The following is a 17,620-nucleotide window of genomic DNA, read 5'->3' as shown; positions in this document are numbered from 1 at the left end:
GGCCAAGTACCAGAATTACCAGTCCCGGGGTCCCCGGTTTGAGGGTCCTGTTAGTTCAAGGGCATTGGGGAGGCGGAGAGTAGAGAGGGCAGACAAACTGAAAGCCACAGAGATGTCCAGCCTGGCGCTGTTTACTGTCCTGGGTGTCAAAGGTGAGTATGGGAGGTGGAGATGGGGTGCTACCTACATTCCCAACCCAAATGGAAAAGTCCCAAATGATCAGGGGTCCCCCTCCCCATATCCTCCTCCCCCCCTCCCGCCCCCGCTCCATGGCAGTAACTTTTCCTTCTCCCTCAATCCTGGCTCAGAAACAACCTAAGCAAAGCCATGGCAGGTTTAATTTATAATGGTGTTTTTTTTAGAATTGTGATGATCAGCCACTGAAACAGACAAGTACCAAGTTAAGGTCACCGTGGAACCCAAAGAGAAAACCAATCTTCCCAAGTTGATTTTCCCCTGATCTGTTCTCCCACCCACGATCAGCCATACAGTGAAAGAAACACACACACACGCACTGGTTTTGAACCTGAATTGATTAATGCTGTTGAGTTGTACATTTGAGTTGAGCTCAGTGGGACATTTGATTTATACCACAAGACATCTTAGTCTGGATCATCACGTTACAGTACAAAATAACCAAAAACCCACACGTCAGCATCATACAAGGTTGGAAGAAAATGAGAATCTAAATATTTACACTCGGGGGCGAGGAATAAGCCACAAAATTATTTACAAAAAAAAAATACATGAGCTTCTCAGCATATACATTTTTCACCAGTTCACAAAAAAATATTAAAACATAAAAATAAGACACTATATAAATTAAAGTTAAGCCAACTCAGAAGTGTGATCCAAGACTTTCTAGGATGCTTTTCTCATGCGGGTCATTGGTTGAATAATCAAGTTTTCTACTGCAGAGGGTGAGCTGCAAAACCACCATGTCTCAATCTTTCATCCTTTCACAACAGAAATGGTGCAAACCAGACCCGGGGGGGGGGGGGGGGGCGGGGAGAGACTCCATCGCACACACATAAGCTGTGCACACGAGCTAAGACGTACCTTCCCTGACCCGGCAGATTTCCACAGCAGAGCTGAAAAATCACCCGTCTCTCCTACCTCTCTTGGAAGTCAACAACATTCCTTCACTTCCACTCTCACCTCCTTTACATACCTTGCCTCAATAACATTTTCACGGATTGCACGATGCAGGGGTCTGCTTAGGGGAAGTGAGCCTGCTCCCTCTCCCAAGGAGAACGATACATTCTAGATTGGCCGTGGGGTCGTCCCCTCGAACCATGACTTGGTGCCCGTTTCCCTCAGCAGCGCGTGCAAATCTCTTTCTCTCGCTCTCTTTTTCTCTCACCTAAGTTGTCCCCTCTGCCAACTTTCAACCTGATCCTACTTTCTCTCTGAGACGGTTGGGCATTCTGCAGAAATGGGGGTCAGACGGGCCTGTAGGGGAAGGACGAGTGCTAGAAGAATCGGTGAGGCTCAGGTGTGAGGGACTAGAAAATACAAACGGCACCCTCCAAAGTGGTATGGAAAAGCTCTGCTCCCAGGATGGAAGTGGAGCCGCTCAAAGCCTAGAGATGGAGCTGCTCCGATCAGAGTATGACCGGATAGTGGGCCCGGGGCATTAGGCCGTTCTGTGTTTATTGTGAAAACGCTCTACATCAGAAGAGCCCAAAGCCCCAAATCCCCACCCCAGGTCCTGCCCCACTGGTGCTCGTGGGGTGACCCATGCTGAGGTTATCTGGCTCACAGTGATTAACCCCCCGATTTCGACCCCAATAGGTAAAGAAGAGACACCCGCACAAGTTTTTCAGCTCACCGGTCACATAATTAAGGCTGTGTCTAGGCTGGAAAAAACAAATGGGGGTTTGGGTCAAAGGCTCGAGGTTCTCATCCATTTCCTGGAAGTCAGGGGGTTGACCTAGAGTTTCTACATGGTCGTTCCTCTGGGGATCGGTGGCGACCGGCTCAGCTTTTGGCGGGGGTGGGAAATACGTGTAGGGGAGACAAAAGTGATGTACAAATCGACCAGTGCCCAAGGGTTTCTCAGTGGCCTCTCCCATTAGGATGCTGGGTAACAGCCATCTAATCGAGCCCCTTCCCTTCCCCGGGCCTAGCCGGGTCTGGCTGGCGTCTGGAGCCGATGGGTCAACTGCCATGCCAGCTTTGCTGCCTCGATGAAACCAAGAAGGATGACTCCAAGGGATCCAGAGGGAGAGAGCAGCCCATCGGGATGACCCCAGGAAGTCCAATTCCCTCCAGATCCACAAAGATAGGAACGCTGAATTCCCTAGGGGTCCTCCCGCCCCCATCCCCAACCACTCTGGTGTGCCCGCAAGAAAACTATCCATGGTTTCGATATCTCTCAGGCAAATGCTCCTTTCATCGAGAACGAATACATGATAGTCAGTGAACCTGCCACAGCGGGTCCTGGGAGGTTCCAAAGAGAAACCGCTTGGGCCACAAAATCTTCTAATTTCAAACCCTAAAACAGCAATGAAATGAAACTCTGGGTCCAAGACAACTGTCACCCGTCCTAGTCTCTGAATAGTTTCACAGCAATGGTAGCAGCATGGTTTTAGGATTAGGAAAACTTTTGATGACTTTGTCCCATTTTTATATCAAACCCGCTCTGAGTTTCAAGAGTCAGTGAGATTCCGATGCGGTAACCGGGGAGAATTCCTCCACCTCCTGAACAAACTGAGCGTGCTCAACATACGTTAACTCCTAAACTCAAGTATTAGTAAGCCTCTTGTAATGAAATGTCCTACTAGATTTGCTTTAGAAATCTAGACCACTGCACTGCTGGCCTGGAGTAGCTTGTGGTGGGGTTGGGGGAAGGAATCAAGGGAGAGAGAATTTAGAAAAACGGGACCCAGCTGGGAAGGAAAGGAGAGTTGGTCTTAGTTCTACTGCAGTGATGGACAGTGACGTTTTCTTTTAAAGGAAGAAAAAAAGATCCTGATACTAACGTATACAACACTGCTACAACGTCAGAAGGGAAATGGTTCTGAAATGCTGGTGTGAATGGTAACCACGATAAAACACGATAAAACAGAGAACCAAGCACCTAATTACTCAGTACATACAGAGGAACTGCACAGTTCGATGATATGATTCAGTGTACTAAGTAATTAGCCTAGTAGTCAACGTGTTCCACAGATCGTTGGAAGCTACATTAAGTATTCCCAGGTAGCCTGCACTCTGGTTTAGAAAAATGAAATGGACGTGTAGCCAATTCTGGAACTATGAAATCATCTCTAGGTTTCTCTGGACAAACGGTCGCTGAAACGGTTGCCTTTGAAGGAGAGCTGGCCTGAAATGTTTCCATTAAAAATGATTCTTTACCAAAATGACTTTAAAAAAACAAAACAAAACAAAAATACTCCCCAAGGCACCAAACACATTAAAAGCACTGACACCGTTTCGGGAAAAGGATGAGTATTTTATTTTCCCACAACTTCTGGAAGTGGTCCTTGTTTTAAAAAAACAAAACCCTTCTGCACTCTCACCAGCTGGTGAAGAGAACGGAGAGATGCAAGGAGGGTAGTCGGTGGGTTGGTCCTAGCCTACATGGGCTGACATTTCTATGAAGTGCTAAGAAGAAAGGCTTCAAAACCTCTCGAGGATAAGAAAACAACAGCTCCTTTCATTTCTTAAATACTTAAATTAAATCAGTTAACTCCTTTCTTGCCTAAAATATAACTAACTCTAGCTCTGAAGGGCATGGGGCAGGCACCCTTCTCCCCACGTGCTCTCCGACATAGGACGGTTGGATCACTGTCTGGGAGACGGGGTGACGGGACAGGGGAGAGGTGCCCGGAGGGTCCGGCCGTGGTCCATCGCCGTGGGCCCAGACCCTCACGCCAAACGCCAGGGCCCTTCCCGACTGATGGGGGCTGCTGCTCTGGGACCTGGCAGGAACCCGGGAGACGGGACGACATTAAGCTGGGTAGATGGGGGCACCTGGGCCCGTTTCAGTCCAGCGCCCTCAGGCGCGCTTGGTGGATAAAGGATTTCTCTGCCGTGGACCAACGATATAACCCTGTAACCCCACCCAGCTCTCTGCCATCCACAAATGACAGAGGCGGTGGGTGGGAAAGGCCATGACGGGATGGGGGAGGGGGGCAGGCGTGGCGGGGAGGAGATGATCGGTTTCCTTTTTCTTACGGGGATGGTTTGGTTGTTTTTTGTGATTTTTTAGGGTTTTTTTTTTTTAATCTTTTTGGTCGTTGAAAAAATAAAACAGTCCGCTGTCCAGCAGAGGCTGCTTCGACTCTATTACGGTATTCCCAGGCTCATTCTGCACGGAGGTGTGTTTCGGGGCTTTGCAGAGACATCTCTGTGGGAAGGAAGGCCCCCTGACCCAAGGCCGTGGCGTAAGTCCTGTTCTGTGGATGGGGAAAGCTGGGGGGCCCGAAAGGCCCATCTCCTCCACCTCCTCCACCAAAGGCAGAGCCCCGTGGGGGTGGGGGCAGGGTGTGGCAGTCACCCACGTTATCGTACTGAGACAGCACAGTCACCGCGCCCTGGCGCTTGCCGTGAGGGTGGTAATGGTAGAGAAGGCCGGGCTCCCTCTCCATGCTTGGCCCCGGGTGGAGCCTCAGGCTGTGGCTCCTCTCGGGCTTGGGGGGCGTGGCCATGGCCCGGGCCAGGTGCTCCTCCTCTAGGTAGCACTCTCTGGAGAGTCTCTCAGGGGCCGCGGAGGACCGCACTCGAGGCCGCTCTGGGTCTTCGGGCAGCCTCGGTTCTTTGTGGCTCGGTCTTAACGTCCCCTGACCACTGGGGCCGTAGAGGGGGTGGTAACCTGGGGGATCCAGTGGGTCCTGCGGGCCTCTGGGCCCATAATCAAGCTGGCAGGCGCCCGCGGGAAACGGGGGTCCGTTCCTGGCCTCCGCCAGGGCCCTATGGCTTGCTTCCTGGTGCGCCCTGTGCTCGGATGGGGGTCCGCCCAGATCCCGGGCCTTGCGGCTCCGGAGGCTGCTCTGCTTCTGGGGGAGGGAGGGCTTCTCTGCCTGCCCATTGCCACAGCCTCCGTGGCAGTGGGCTCGCTCCAGCTCCGCCTCAGGATGCTTCCGGCAAAAGCGATCGTCTCCCTCGGCGGGGGAGATGGCCTTGGAAGCACGGCGCCCATCCCTCCCCTCCGCCACTGACAGAAGCCCCGTCTTCCCCGGATCAGACTTGCTGCGGAGGTGGATGACGTAGATGCTGGCCGGGTCCTCCAGGCCGAGCGGGGCGATGTTGTCGTACTGGGACAGGACGGGCCCCCTGGCCCTCTGGCGCGCGCGGCTCTCCCTCCGGATCGACTGCAAGCGGTACTTCTCCAGGTCCTCCAGGTCCCACGAGGCATACGTGGGCCTGGCGTCGGAAGGCGGGGGCAGATGGGCATAGGTAGGCTCGTGGCTCGGCAGGTAGCCTACGAAGCTGGCCCGGGGGCGGGGTGGTGGGCCAGGGTGGCGGGCCGAGTTCTTGCCTTGGGGCCGGGCGGCGCAAAAGGTCAGGTCCCTGCCGGGCTGGCGGTGGGAAGGCTTCGGCTGCATCGTGCTGTAGGCGTCCAGGGTGTAGAAGGGCCCTTCGGCGCCATAGCAGGGGCCCGCAGAGCTGGAGTACGGGCTATAGCGGTAGTGGACTCGTCCGTTCTCGAAGTAAGGCTGCAGCTGAGTCACATGGTAATCTGAGCGGGCTGGGGAGGACTGGTATGGCTTATATGGGTACAGGGGCCGTGGGCAGAAAGCGGGCTCATCATCCGGGGGCACCTCAGTCCGGGAGATGGGCACGGAGCGGATCAGGGCCGTCGGCGGCACGTGCAGGGACTGGACCCTCCGGATGGTGGGGTACAAGGGTAGGTCGTCGGGGTAGCACGCGCTGCGCACAGAAGGGCTGGCCGAAGACCCGTACTCCATCCGGCCGCATGGCCTCGAGCGGGCTCCCGCTCCACTCTTTCCCGGGGGCAGGTACGTGTTGTAGCGGGGGCTCCCGGAGGACAGGGTCTCCGACCTGGAGCCATATCCCTGGAGCTGCTCTGGTTTCACGCCGGGCAGAGGGCCGGCTGGCGGACGATACTGGCAGGCAGGAGCCAGGCCGATGGGCGCGCAGTTTTCGGGGCTGAGAGGCTCAGGGGAGTTCTCTGGCCAGGGGTAGACGGGGTGGGCCGGCTTAAGCGAGGTGTGCTTTGGCTGAGGGTGGGGTGGTCCCAGCAACGAGTCCTCATCCGGGGAGGCCGACGGCGCTGCGGCAAAAGCGTGGTAACTCGAGGCGCCCAGGCCGTCGGCGTTGTTGGCGTGCATGGCGGCTGCCATCTTACTCTCCAGCGTCCGAGTGGGCGGGATGGGCGCGCCAAAGCTATAAGGCGCGGAGGCGGGAACAGACTCAGAGCGCAGGTGAAGGGGCGGGGCCCGCGTACCCTCCCGGAGCTTCACGGGCAGGCCCGGGTGGGCAATGGTAGCAGCGGGGGCCCAGGTGGTGGGGGCTGGGTCTGCTGTCCGGGGTTCAGGAGGCTTCTCTGGAGCCGGCACTCCTCCTCGCACCTAGTCAAGGGCAACAAGCACAGGTGTCTAAGGGCCTCCGTTCTATTACCGAAAGGAAACTGGTAATGGGCACAGGGGCGGTCAGGACCCTCTAGGGATCAAATCCGGAGAACTGGGAGCCTAGGGAAACCTCTTCTTGACAAAATAAAATATTCCTCAGGTGCTGCTTAGGAGTCGGGCCCCAGAGCCTTCTGAGACCACCCCCTCCCGAGATTGCCTGGCCCAGGTGGGCAGCAAAATGCTGTGCCAGTAAAGAATTGGCAGAAGGTCATGCCTGAGAGCTGGTAGTTATCAATGCCGAGAGTGACCAATCCAGGCCATGCCTCTAGGGAGGGCAAGTGGCTTTCTCAGGTCCCCCAAGGGAAGCCAGTTCCGAGGTGGCCTGCTGCCCTGGTGTCTCGCTGCTTCCTCTTCCACTCTGGCAAACACAGGCAGGTGACTGCAAGGTCAAGAAATCCAAGTGCTTTCTATTCACACTCAGACACTTGCTGAAGGCAGTAATAATGAAAGCAGTAATAATTTGAGATGGACTAGAATTACCATCATTCTCTTGAAAACACAAGCACCTCATTATGGCTTAAGATGGGGTTCTTGGTCAAAAATGGTTGCCAACCAGTTGCTGTACAAATTTTTTTATGGTTAAGCACTTACTATATGTCAAGCTCTGTTCCAAGCACTGGGGCAGAACCAAGTTAATTGGGTTGGACACAGCCTCTGCACTACATGGGTCTCCCAGTCTGAACACGAGGGAGAATAGGCATTTCGTCCCCATTTTAGGGTTGAGAAACTGAGGCACAGAGAGGTCAAGTCACTTGCCCAAAGTCACAGAGTATGCAAGCAGAGGAGCCGGGATTGGAATCCAGGTCCTCTGACACCCAGGCGCACACTCTTTCCATTAAGCCACACTACTTCCCTAATCAGCTGGAAGGCAACTGCTCCTGTGTGACCCATTTGGGACTCTACAGATCCTAAAGTGATTCCCAAATATTTCTGGGGACATCCTGACCCCATTCGCTAGAAAAAGTGACCCGAGGGCCAGAAAACAGAAGCAACTTAACTTGCCCAAGCTACAGAGTGAGTCAGTGAAGGAGTTGAAAGAAGAACCAGGAAACCTAACACCCAATACCCAGTTGTGCCACTGACCCACTTCTCTGGCCAATACCCGCTGGGATTCAAGGAACTGGAGGAGAGCAAGGGAGACCTCTACGGAGGGCAACCATGCCACCATACTCTTTTTTCCCCAAAGGAAAATCAACAGCAAAGTAGCTGCCCAGAGAGTTGCCACAGAAGCACCAGTTCGGGAGGCAGATGACGGATGCCAGCCTCTGCCTGTCTCCTGGGATAGCTGCCCAGAGAGGAAAGAGCTGTCCCCTCTGGGGCAGAGACCCTCCTGTGGAAGAGCCCCAGTTCCCCACAAGCCCCATCCTGCCTTCACTCCAGTCCCACACCCACTTCCTCGGTTTCTCACCTTCAGGGAACCATTGGGTGCTATGCCGGCTGCCGCGGGAATCTGCCCCAGGGGTGCCTGTGGTTCGACTGCTCTCTGAGCTGGAGGCGTTACAGGGCGGGGCCGGTTGTTCCTGTGGGTGCGCTGGAGGGTGCCGAAGAAGCCATCCGCTGAGGGGGTGGGCTGGCCGGAGGGGAAGAAGCCATCCTCTGAGGGAGTGGGCTGGCCGGCACAGCCCCACGGAGATTCCCCGGGGATGATTTCGGTTGCTTCTGGCTGAGTATTTGTCAGGTGAGTCACTGTGCTGCCGGTGCTGCTCTCCCCGGGGGGGCCAGCCGAAGGGAGGGCTCTGTCCAGGGGCCACGGGCCTGGTGCCATCTCGGGAGGGAGGTGGGGCTTATCGACGTACGGATCGGGAAGGATGTAAGGCTCCTCTCCTCTGGGCCGGTACCGGTCAGGTGGGTCCGGGCTCCCAAAAGATGGGGCCTGGGGGTCCGTCTCCGGATCCCCGGGAGGGGACGGCCGGCTGGTCTTCTCTGAGTCTGCCAAGAGAGTCAGATGGGTCTCCGCCTTGTCCGTGCGGGGCGGACTCCCCAGGGAGGCTGCTGAGGGGTGTGGCCCGTCCCCGGGTTCGGGGGCCGGGGCGGCGTAGGGCTGGTCCTCGGGGGCAGTGGCGGAGGCGACTGGACGGACGATGGGGCCGTCACAGCCTCCGGGGATGGCCCGCTGGAGCTCGGGGGGCTCTCCCGGTGTCCCGCTTTGGAAATAGGCCTTGTCTAACGGGAAACCGGAAGGGAGGGTGAACTGCGGGCCCTGGGGCCCAGCCACTGCGCTGTCTCCAGCATCAGGATAACCGGCCTGGCCATTTCCTGGTCTCTTCAGTGACTGGGTGGAGGCTTGTTGTGCAGATTCTGCTAAAGCTAACGCCAACATGCGGGCGGCATTTTTCGGTGGCGGTGGAGGTGGGATTAGAGTTACTGAACTGACAGGAACGGGATCCTGAGGGGAGTCAAGGGCAACTGCTCCTAATGGGAAATCGGGAAAAAAAAACAACAACAAAAAAAAACAAATGAGAGTGAAAAGGTAGTTCATGTTACCCTCTAAGGACAGGACAGTGAAATATTTCCCCGTGAGACCACTAAAAAAATAGTTGTCCGCCAGCTGTCAAAACTGCATTTCTTGGTCGTCTTCTCTCCCACATGCAAAAGCTGCAGAAAATACAGCTGGTTCAGAAGGAAAACAAGAACAGAAGAGTTTGTTCCTCTTGAACATCTAGAGAAATAGCAAGCAGAGATGCCTGAGACCCCCGGCCTGGTTCGGCATTTAACTTTCATAAAACAAGGGCACCTTCAAAGGCTGGCAGATTTTTTTAAAAAAATTAAGAATCAGTTCTTAGCTATGATGGCGTTATAATGACAGGTTAACCTGAAAGGCTTCAACACCGATATTTGCACTTAAACTCCAGAAAGTCTGGGCAAAATTCATCCGCAGAATTATTCTGTGAGCAGACACAGAAGGGCTTTACGAGGCCTCTAGCAGGGTCACGAGTCGCCTCTGGCATCTCTGAAAATTTCACTCTAACGGCACAGCCTCCCGCGCATTCTTTCTGATTCAGGACCAGAAGCGGTGCGAGTGTCTCTGCTGTTAAAAGACACAGGTAGCCCTGAGGAGAGCAGATCCCGTGGAACTTAGAGAAAGAAGGGAGGAAAACACATGGTACCTGGGTGGGTCTGTGCAGAAGCTACAGCCTTACTGTGACCGTTCGGCACAAACGGTTCCACTGGCGTGGGCGGTTCTACTTCAGGGGCAGTGACGGCGGCCGCTGGCTCCACCTTCTGGGCTTCGGAGGGATGTCTTTCTCGGGCTTCTGCGGCATCGCCTTTGGTCGTCAGCCCCTGGTGGGGGCAAGTGTTGGGGGCCTCCCCATCACCAAAGCTCCTGTTCCAGGCAGGTGGCGAAGCATTTGGGATGGGGCCGGAAACTCCAACGGTGGCCTCGGACATGGGGCCGGGCAGCGGCACGGAGACGGGCTCGGATCCGGTCGGGGCTGGGGACTTGCTCAGTTTCCGTCCCATCTTGGGGGAGAAAGCATAGACGACCCTCTCAGTAGACGAGGAGGGCCTGGGTGCTTTTTCTTCCGTCGGGCTCAGATCCAGGGTGAAGAAGGGGCTACTCGCCTTATCCTGGAGTGGGGAGACAGGTTCGGAACTGGTGGTGCTTCCGGGAGTCTGACACTGGCTACCTGCCTCGGCCTCCTTTCGATTGGCCACCTTGTCCTGGGCGAACTCCTCGAAGTCCAGCAGGGCGCTGTGCTCGGGACATTCCGCCTCTGCCTTGGGAGGACTGCACTGGAAGGACATGGGATCAAAATCCAAGCTGGCCACGCCAATGTCTGGTGGGCTCAGGTCAACATCCTCAGTGGAATGAGGGGACACGAGGGCTGGGATGTGCAGCAGCCCGTCTTCCTCTTCACTCTCCTGGTCGTGGGGCAGATTGTCATAGGAATTGCAGCGGTTTCCTAGCATCTCTCCGTTAAAAGAGGCAGAGAGCGCGTCGCTACTAGAACGGGGTCTTCTTGGCCGGAACAGCTTTGATTCACCTGGCAACAAAGGGACACGGGGATGAAATCGCATTTCGTGTCGGGGGACACTGTCAAAACACATTGGCTACCTCGTGAGGCAGGGATTCCCTGCTCCAAGAGAGGAAAAAGTTACAGCCCATGTCTCTCAACACCGCAAGCCTGACAGTGCTGAACCCCAGAAGCAAATGGATGATCTGAAAACACTGTCACCTATTCCCCACAGGTGGTCAGAAGGTCAGAGATGCATCTGATTGTCAAAGTAGGGGCAAGGATCTCAGATCTTCTTGGTTCAATTCCCAATTCCACCACTGACTCACTTGATGGCTTTCTGGGACACACCTCTTTAGGGCACACAGAGTGCCTATCTGGCTTCACAAAAGGATTGGGAGGCTTATTTAAGCAACGGGAACAAAGCGCTTTTGAGATTCACAAGCTAAAGGGCCTAGAAACCTCAAGGAGATGATGTGGAAAGACACCCCACCAAACCTCAAAAGCCAAAACACTGCTGAGTATTTTCAGCTTTTATGAAGCATACCGCCTTCCAGAAAAGAACTCAACAGCATCTGGTTGGTACACCATTTCTTCCAAGTGATTACTGACAGGATGATAGCTTTATTCCTTAACTGTATTGTGGGGTAAGCCCTTTCATATATAAAAAAAATCTCTTTTCAACCAAGATTTTAAATAATGATCGGTTCTGCTATTTCTCACTGGGTTCTGAGTTTCCCAAGCAGAGACCATCAGCGGAGTTGAGTCCAGAAAATTGGATGATGTGGACAATCAGTTGACATACACTGAATAGGGCCTTAGAAACTCATTTCATAAATGAACCAAAGCTGTGTCTCCGAAGACCAAAGCCTGCTTGGTTGAATTCAGCCTTACCATCAACAGCGTGCAGAGAAGTCAGAGATTCTTCACTCTTAGCCGAGCGGAGGGTTCCTTCTGCCCTGCCACCTGAAGATTCAAAACCATAGAGTGTGACATTTGATCTTCCTCCTCATTGTGGTCAAAAGCCACCTGGGACTTGGCGTTGGGACACCAAGCAGGCTGACAACCCTCCCACTCATTTCCCTGAAAACAACTTCCCTTCTGAAGTTTACAACCATGGAATCGGAAAGCATTTATAAAAATCTGATCTACACCACACCTTAATGGCATGCTTAAGCCTTCCAGACTGGCTTTATGTAGATCAGAAAAGCACAAGTTATGAAAATCCATCCAAAATGTCCTTGGCAGGTGTGTATATGAATGAACACACACACATGACGCACACAGGAGCCCAAGATTTCTCTTTCGAACTTTGGGTGGGGCCAGACAAATTCTTTGTCTCCTGCAACCCAGACCAGTTTAACTCTTGGTGAAGCAAGAATGCAGGCTTCTGAATGACGTTAGTCATTCTTCCAGTCCCTCTTACTTTGGGAACCTGGGCTAATGCTTGGCCCAGGCCTGTTCCTTGCCATTATTGCCAACTCCTGGATTCAGATGATGCCATGGACTAGCGAAGCCAGAGAATGCTTCCAGTGCTTAAGGGGCACTGTTTCCCCTAGAGCCGCAATAACCCAGTTGTTCATGTGGATCCGTGTACATCAGACCGTTGACAAAGAATTCCACTGAGCCTTTATGTGATCTTCCAGAATATTCTGCTAAATGTGCTAGATGTGTCCACAGAGAAAGGGAGGAAGCCTCTGAGAAAGGAGACTTATATGACTGCTTGAGAAGTTGCTGGCTTGGCCGACTGTGCTGGGTGTGAATGTGAAAGGATCTGTGTTCTAATCCCAGCTCCACCACTCAATAATGATAATAATAACTGTGGTATTTAAGTGCTTACTTTGTGCCTGGCATACAGTACTAAGTTCTAGGGTGGATACAACAAATCGAGTTGGACACAGTCCCTGTCACATGTGGGGCTCACAGTCTCGATCCCCATTTTACTGATGAGGTAACTGAAGCCCAGAGAAGTTCAGTGACTTGCCCAAAGACACACAGCAGACAAGTAGCAGAGCTGGGATTTAGACCCCACGACCTTCTGACTCTCAGGGCCGTGCTCTATCCATTATGCCATGCTGCTTCTCATCTGCTGTGTGACCTTGGACAAGTCACTTCCCTTCACTATGACTCAGTTCAGGGAGATTAAGACCATGAGCCCCATGTGGAAAATGGACTGTGTCCAACCTACCTATCCCCGCACTCAGTGCAGTGCCCGATACATAGTAAGTGCTTAATAGATGCCACTGAAAAAAAAATGGCAGACGCTCACCTTTCAGAGCAATGGCTTTCATCTCTGAAGGCTCACTCTCATTCCGTTGGAGTTTGCGCTTGGAGACCGACGACGACTTCCCCAAGTTGAAGAAGGACCGCCAGCTCCCCACTGGAGACTTCTTCATTTTGCTTGGGGGCCGCTTCCTGGTTAGAGCAGAGGAAATATTTCAATTGGGGCCACCAAGAGGTAAATTACCAAGAACAAATCCCAGAGTAAAAGGCCTAAGGATAAGAGCAGGGGGCTGGGAGTTAGGAGGCCTGACTTCTATGCCCAGTTCTATCACTGGCCTGTTTGGGCCAGTCACTAGATCTCTCTGGGCCTTAGTGGCCTCATCTGTAAAATGGGGAGAGAATGGCTGATTACCCACCCTCTTAGAATATGAGCCCTGTGTGGGACAGAGGCTGATTTTCGAATACTTATCCCAGCTCCTGACCTATAGTAAACACTACGTAAAAGCCAAAATTATTATCTGAGGACAAGTGGAGCAAAAACAGGTTTGAATATACATATTCTGGCCACCAGCCACAATACTAGGAAACTTGGCTGGACAAAAGAAAGCAAGGAAAACGTTCCTCGTGAACATTATTTTTTTGCAGAATTTTACAGTCCTTCATCAATGGAATGTATTAAGCATTTATTGTGTGCAGAAAACTGTGCTAAGTGCTTGGGAGAGTACCTCATCACATCCACCTGCTCTGTTCTCCTCTCGATATTGATCACTGATCTATGACTCTAGAAAATACGGAGCTGGGTTAAAAATGTATCCATGTGTACAGTACAGTTCCTGTATTTTAATTTTTTTTCCTCTCCCAAGAGATGGGAATGGGAAGTCCTCTTTTCTGCCACTATGTGTATAAAAATGATCGAAGTACTTTTCAAAAAGCAAAGAGTTGGGAAGATAAAGAATAAAAGCTCTGTCAATAAAAGATGGCAATCAAAGGTGAGGGGGCAGGAGGTCAGAGGACAGTAGAGGTTTTACATGGTACTAGTTACCACTTATTATGTGCCAGGCACTGTACTAAGCACTGAGATAGATACATTATAATCATATTGGACACAGTCTTAATCTCCATTTTACAGATGAGGGGAATGAGGAGCAGAAAGGTTAAGTGACTTTTCCAAGGTCACACAGCAGACAAGATCATTCTGGATTGTGCAAAAAATTCTGGGAGCCAATTTCTCCTGGGAAGGGAATGATTGGTAGTCTGCAAGAGGATGTTGGAGCAAATGGTGAAGAAGAGAAGGGACAGGGCTGGGGGTGAGAGAGGGATTGAGACAGATGACCACCACCCTTCCCTCCTTCAAAGCCTTATTAAAAATCACATCTCCATGAAATCTTCCCCAACTAAGCCCTCATTTCCCTTATTTCCTTTCCCTTCTGCATCACCTATGCACTTAGATCTGGCTCCTTTTTGTACTTGATATTCACCCCACCCTCAGCTCCATAGAATTTACATACAGAGCTGTTCTTTGTTTTAATTTCTGTCTCCCCTTCTAGACTGTAAGCTCCCAGTGGGCAGGGACTGCACCTACCATCTCTGCTGTACTGAATGCTCCCAACCACTCAATGTAGAGTTCTGCCCCAGTAAGCGCTCAATAAATATCACTGACAGTTGACTGAGAGGAAAAGGCCAGGACCTAGGTCAGACTTTTAAGAAGTGGGGAAGTAGTGTAGAAGTTCAAGATTCAGGACGGGGATTCAGAAGGGCCTGGGGTTCCTGCTGGATCAGAGGGGAGCTGGAATATTCTGAGGAGAAACATTCTTCTGAAAAAAGACAAAAAGCAGTGGATACAGGGAGGGAAGCCCCCATAGCACTTAAGTCTGTATCTTCTAAACTCTATGTCTTCCTCCTGTCTGTACCTTATTTAAGTCTTATTTACAGTCTCCCCGGTAGACTGTAAGCTCAGGGAGGGCAGTGAGCCCCTCGAGGGAAAGGGTCCTTGTCTAATTTCCACCTTTATACTCTTTTCCCAATACTTAGTACAATGTTATATAAACAGGAAGTGTGTAATAAAGAGCATTACTACTAGTATTGTACCATCCCAAAAGCTTAGTATCATGAATTTCTATCAATTAACCAATCAATAATGTTTACTGATTGCTTACTATGTGTAAAGCACTATATTAAGCACTTGGGAGAGTACAACAAAGTAGAATATAGTACAACAGAGCCAGCACGACCTCAATAAATGCCACTGATTGGTTGATTGGAAGAACATGAGAGGAAAAGTGAGAGAAACACTAAAATATGGAAAATATCTAATCATGGCTGATATTTAAAAACATTGAGCACCCATGCATCTTAGCTAAATGCTTAATGAAGAAACTGTGACAGTGCACCCTATCTATACAGGAGGAACTGATTGCATCCAGATTCTACAGGCGTACAGAAAATTGAGTCCATTGCCAATGTAACATTCATTGGACAGAAAAAAGAATCTTGCTCCATGGCAGAAACAACTTCCTACTGCTGAGAATAGAATATGCCTGTAAACTATTTTCCTTTTTTTTTGAACAAGGCTCAAGACAGGAAGGAACAGCAGGTATCTTCCACCACGTTGGGGTAGGACGGGGGCCAGAATAGTTCTGAAAGAGAAGACTGAAAAATGTATGTGATGGAAAAATCAAAGCGGCTTCACCTTTCAAGAGGAAACTCAATGACAGTATGGAATTTTCCCTGAAGTGCAGCTGGCCCTTCTCCCACTTCAATGTATTTGTTGTCGGTCACGATGGGGGAGTGGATCTGAGCTTGCGTCCGGGCCTGGGCTTCTTCCAAGGTCAGCAGCTTGGTGGATGGCGATGAAACCAACAGGGACTTGGGCCTGGATAAAGAAGCTGCTAATGGACAAGAAAGAAACGAAACATTCAAACTCTCCATCCTACACCAAAACCACGCACACGTTAAAAATGGACTGATAGCATTTTTTGATCTTTCCTTATCTGAAAGAAAATCTCTCTCCCTGTGGGCAGGGATCACATCTACTGACTCCATTGTATTGTACTTTTCCAAGCACTTAGAATAGTGCTCTGGACATAGGAAATGATCAATAAATACCATTGAGTGATTGACAGAGATCAGGCAAAGTGTGTCAGCTTTGAAACTCTACATGTTAGCACAGAGAAAAATGAACCCAACCTAATTGTTCAATTGCTAACCTTCGTGAAGGGGAGTATCATAGCCCTTGTCCTGTTTCGGACTCACAAGTAGCCTGGGCTTGATTTCCCTCCAGAGGTCCAAGCAGAGATGTTGTTCTTGTGGGTTCTGTCATACCACTGCTTAAGAGGACCTGGGAAACAAGTTGGCATCCACCAAACTGGTTCTCCTCTGTCCTCTCCTCCTACTGGCCTAGGTGGGGGTTTGCTACTAGAGAGAAGCACTTTGGCCTTTCCATTCACCCATTTAGGTGTTTATGGACTTGGGGCTCTTGATTCCCCCCAGGAAGTTTAAATTTGAAACCCCTTGATGACTGGCAGCCCTATACTTAGTATTTTGACAAGAGGCCATTCTATGCTAATTTTGTTGTATTGAACTCTCCCAAGTGCTCAGTACAGTACTCTGCACATAGTAAGCAGTCAATAATAATAATAATAATGTTGGTATTTGTTAAGTGCTTACTATGTGCAGAGCACTGTTCTAAGCGCTGGGGTAGATACAGGGTAATCAGATTGTCCCACGTGAGGCTCACAGTTAATCCCCATTTTACAGATGAGGTAACTGAGGCACAGAGAAATTAAGTGACTTGTCCATAGTCACACAGCTGACAAGTGGCAGAGCTGGGAATCGAACCCATGACCTCTGACTCCGAAGCCCAGGCTCAATACATACTACTGATTGACTGTTAGATATGCAAAAAGATATCCCACAAAATAAGGCAGGGCTTTCTCTCCAAAGCCTCTCCAGGTCAGTCCCCAGGTAGGGCCAGGGTTAGAGCTTCAAGACAAAGCTGATGAAATTCCCGTCTGAAGGACCTTTATCATCCATCAGGCCCCCAAACCCCAAAATATTTGATCCACCAAACTCAGTGGGATGAGGTCACTCCAGCTTCCATTTTGCCAACTTTCCCTGAGAATTTAAGTCACTGATCTGAAACTTCAAAAAGCATATGGATCCAGCAGCTTGACTGACTGTTAACCTGCCCTCGTTAATGCTCTCCAGTTTTAACTTTCCTTTCCACTTATGTGGGGACAGCATGCTCCCATTTCCCCTTTTTCGACCTGATATCGTCTACTATTATCTCTTGAATGGACTCTATATTTTCCCTGATCTCTTGCCAATTCCTCCAGGTATGTTCTTGAATTGCTTAAGAAATCCCTGCCACCTAGGAAATGTGACAGCATAACTCCATGTCAAGAAAGGCAATGTTCTAAACCGGGAACAGAACTGCAACTGTGAAAATTAGCTTATTATTTTGCTGGAAACTTAGGCAAATATGAAGAAAATGGAAAATAAATCATTCTCTTGCTATAGTTAAACAATGTCTCGGGGCAGGGGGGGAGGTGTTATTAGAGCTGAGAAAATTCTTTACTTTTCCAGAGCAACAGAAGTGAACAAGTTTATTAGCTCATTAAAGAGTTGCAAACATTTTTCAAATTAATATTTTATGATCATCTTCTGAGAGAAAATGAATTTTCAGCCTTGAAGTGATCAACTGTCTTTTTTTTTGATGATTTATACTCTTTTCTACCCTTTATAATTAGATGGTAGGTTATATGAGGGCAGGGATGGCATGTTACTTCTTCTTATGATCCCCAAGTGTCTACACAGTCCTCTATCCACAAGAGCTCAACAAAT

The 17,620-nt window shown here is 50.8% G+C and overlaps 1 protein-coding gene across 11 annotated transcripts in view; it reads right to left on the bottom strand.

Moving 5' to 3' along the window:
- Positions 1 to 515: 515 nt before the first annotated feature.
- Positions 516 to 17,620, bottom strand: part of ARHGAP32 (Rho GTPase activating protein 32) — a 368,820-nt gene continuing 351,715 nt past the window's right edge. For 8 of the 11 annotated variants that reach the window (XM_029074544.2, XM_029074539.2, XM_039913579.1 and 5 more), the window contains 6 exons: positions 15,468 to 15,666; positions 12,825 to 12,970; positions 11,450 to 11,521; positions 9,707 to 10,585; positions 8,008 to 9,011; positions 516 to 6,539 (listed from right to left, as the gene is read on the bottom strand). In XM_029074544.2, coding sequence (XP_028930377.1) covers positions 4,311 to 6,539; positions 8,008 to 9,011; positions 9,707 to 10,585; positions 11,450 to 11,521; positions 12,825 to 12,970; positions 15,468 to 15,666 — 4,529 coding nt within the window. In that variant the 3' untranslated portion in view covers positions 516 to 4,310. The remainder of the gene's footprint in view (positions 6,540 to 8,007; positions 9,012 to 9,706; positions 10,586 to 11,449; positions 11,522 to 12,824; positions 12,971 to 15,467; positions 15,667 to 17,620) is intronic. The other 3 variants (XM_039913577.1, XM_039913582.1, XM_039913583.1) reach the window with 1 other exon arrangement.

Source organism: Ornithorhynchus anatinus, chromosome 11, assembly GCF_004115215.2.
Source record: "Ornithorhynchus anatinus isolate Pmale09 chromosome 11, mOrnAna1.pri.v4, whole genome shotgun sequence".
Classification (NCBI taxonomy): Eukaryota; Metazoa; Chordata; class Mammalia; order Monotremata; family Ornithorhynchidae; genus Ornithorhynchus; species Ornithorhynchus anatinus.
The sequence above is the reverse complement of the archived record's forward strand: the minus strand, read 5'-3'. Positions and strand labels throughout refer to the sequence as shown.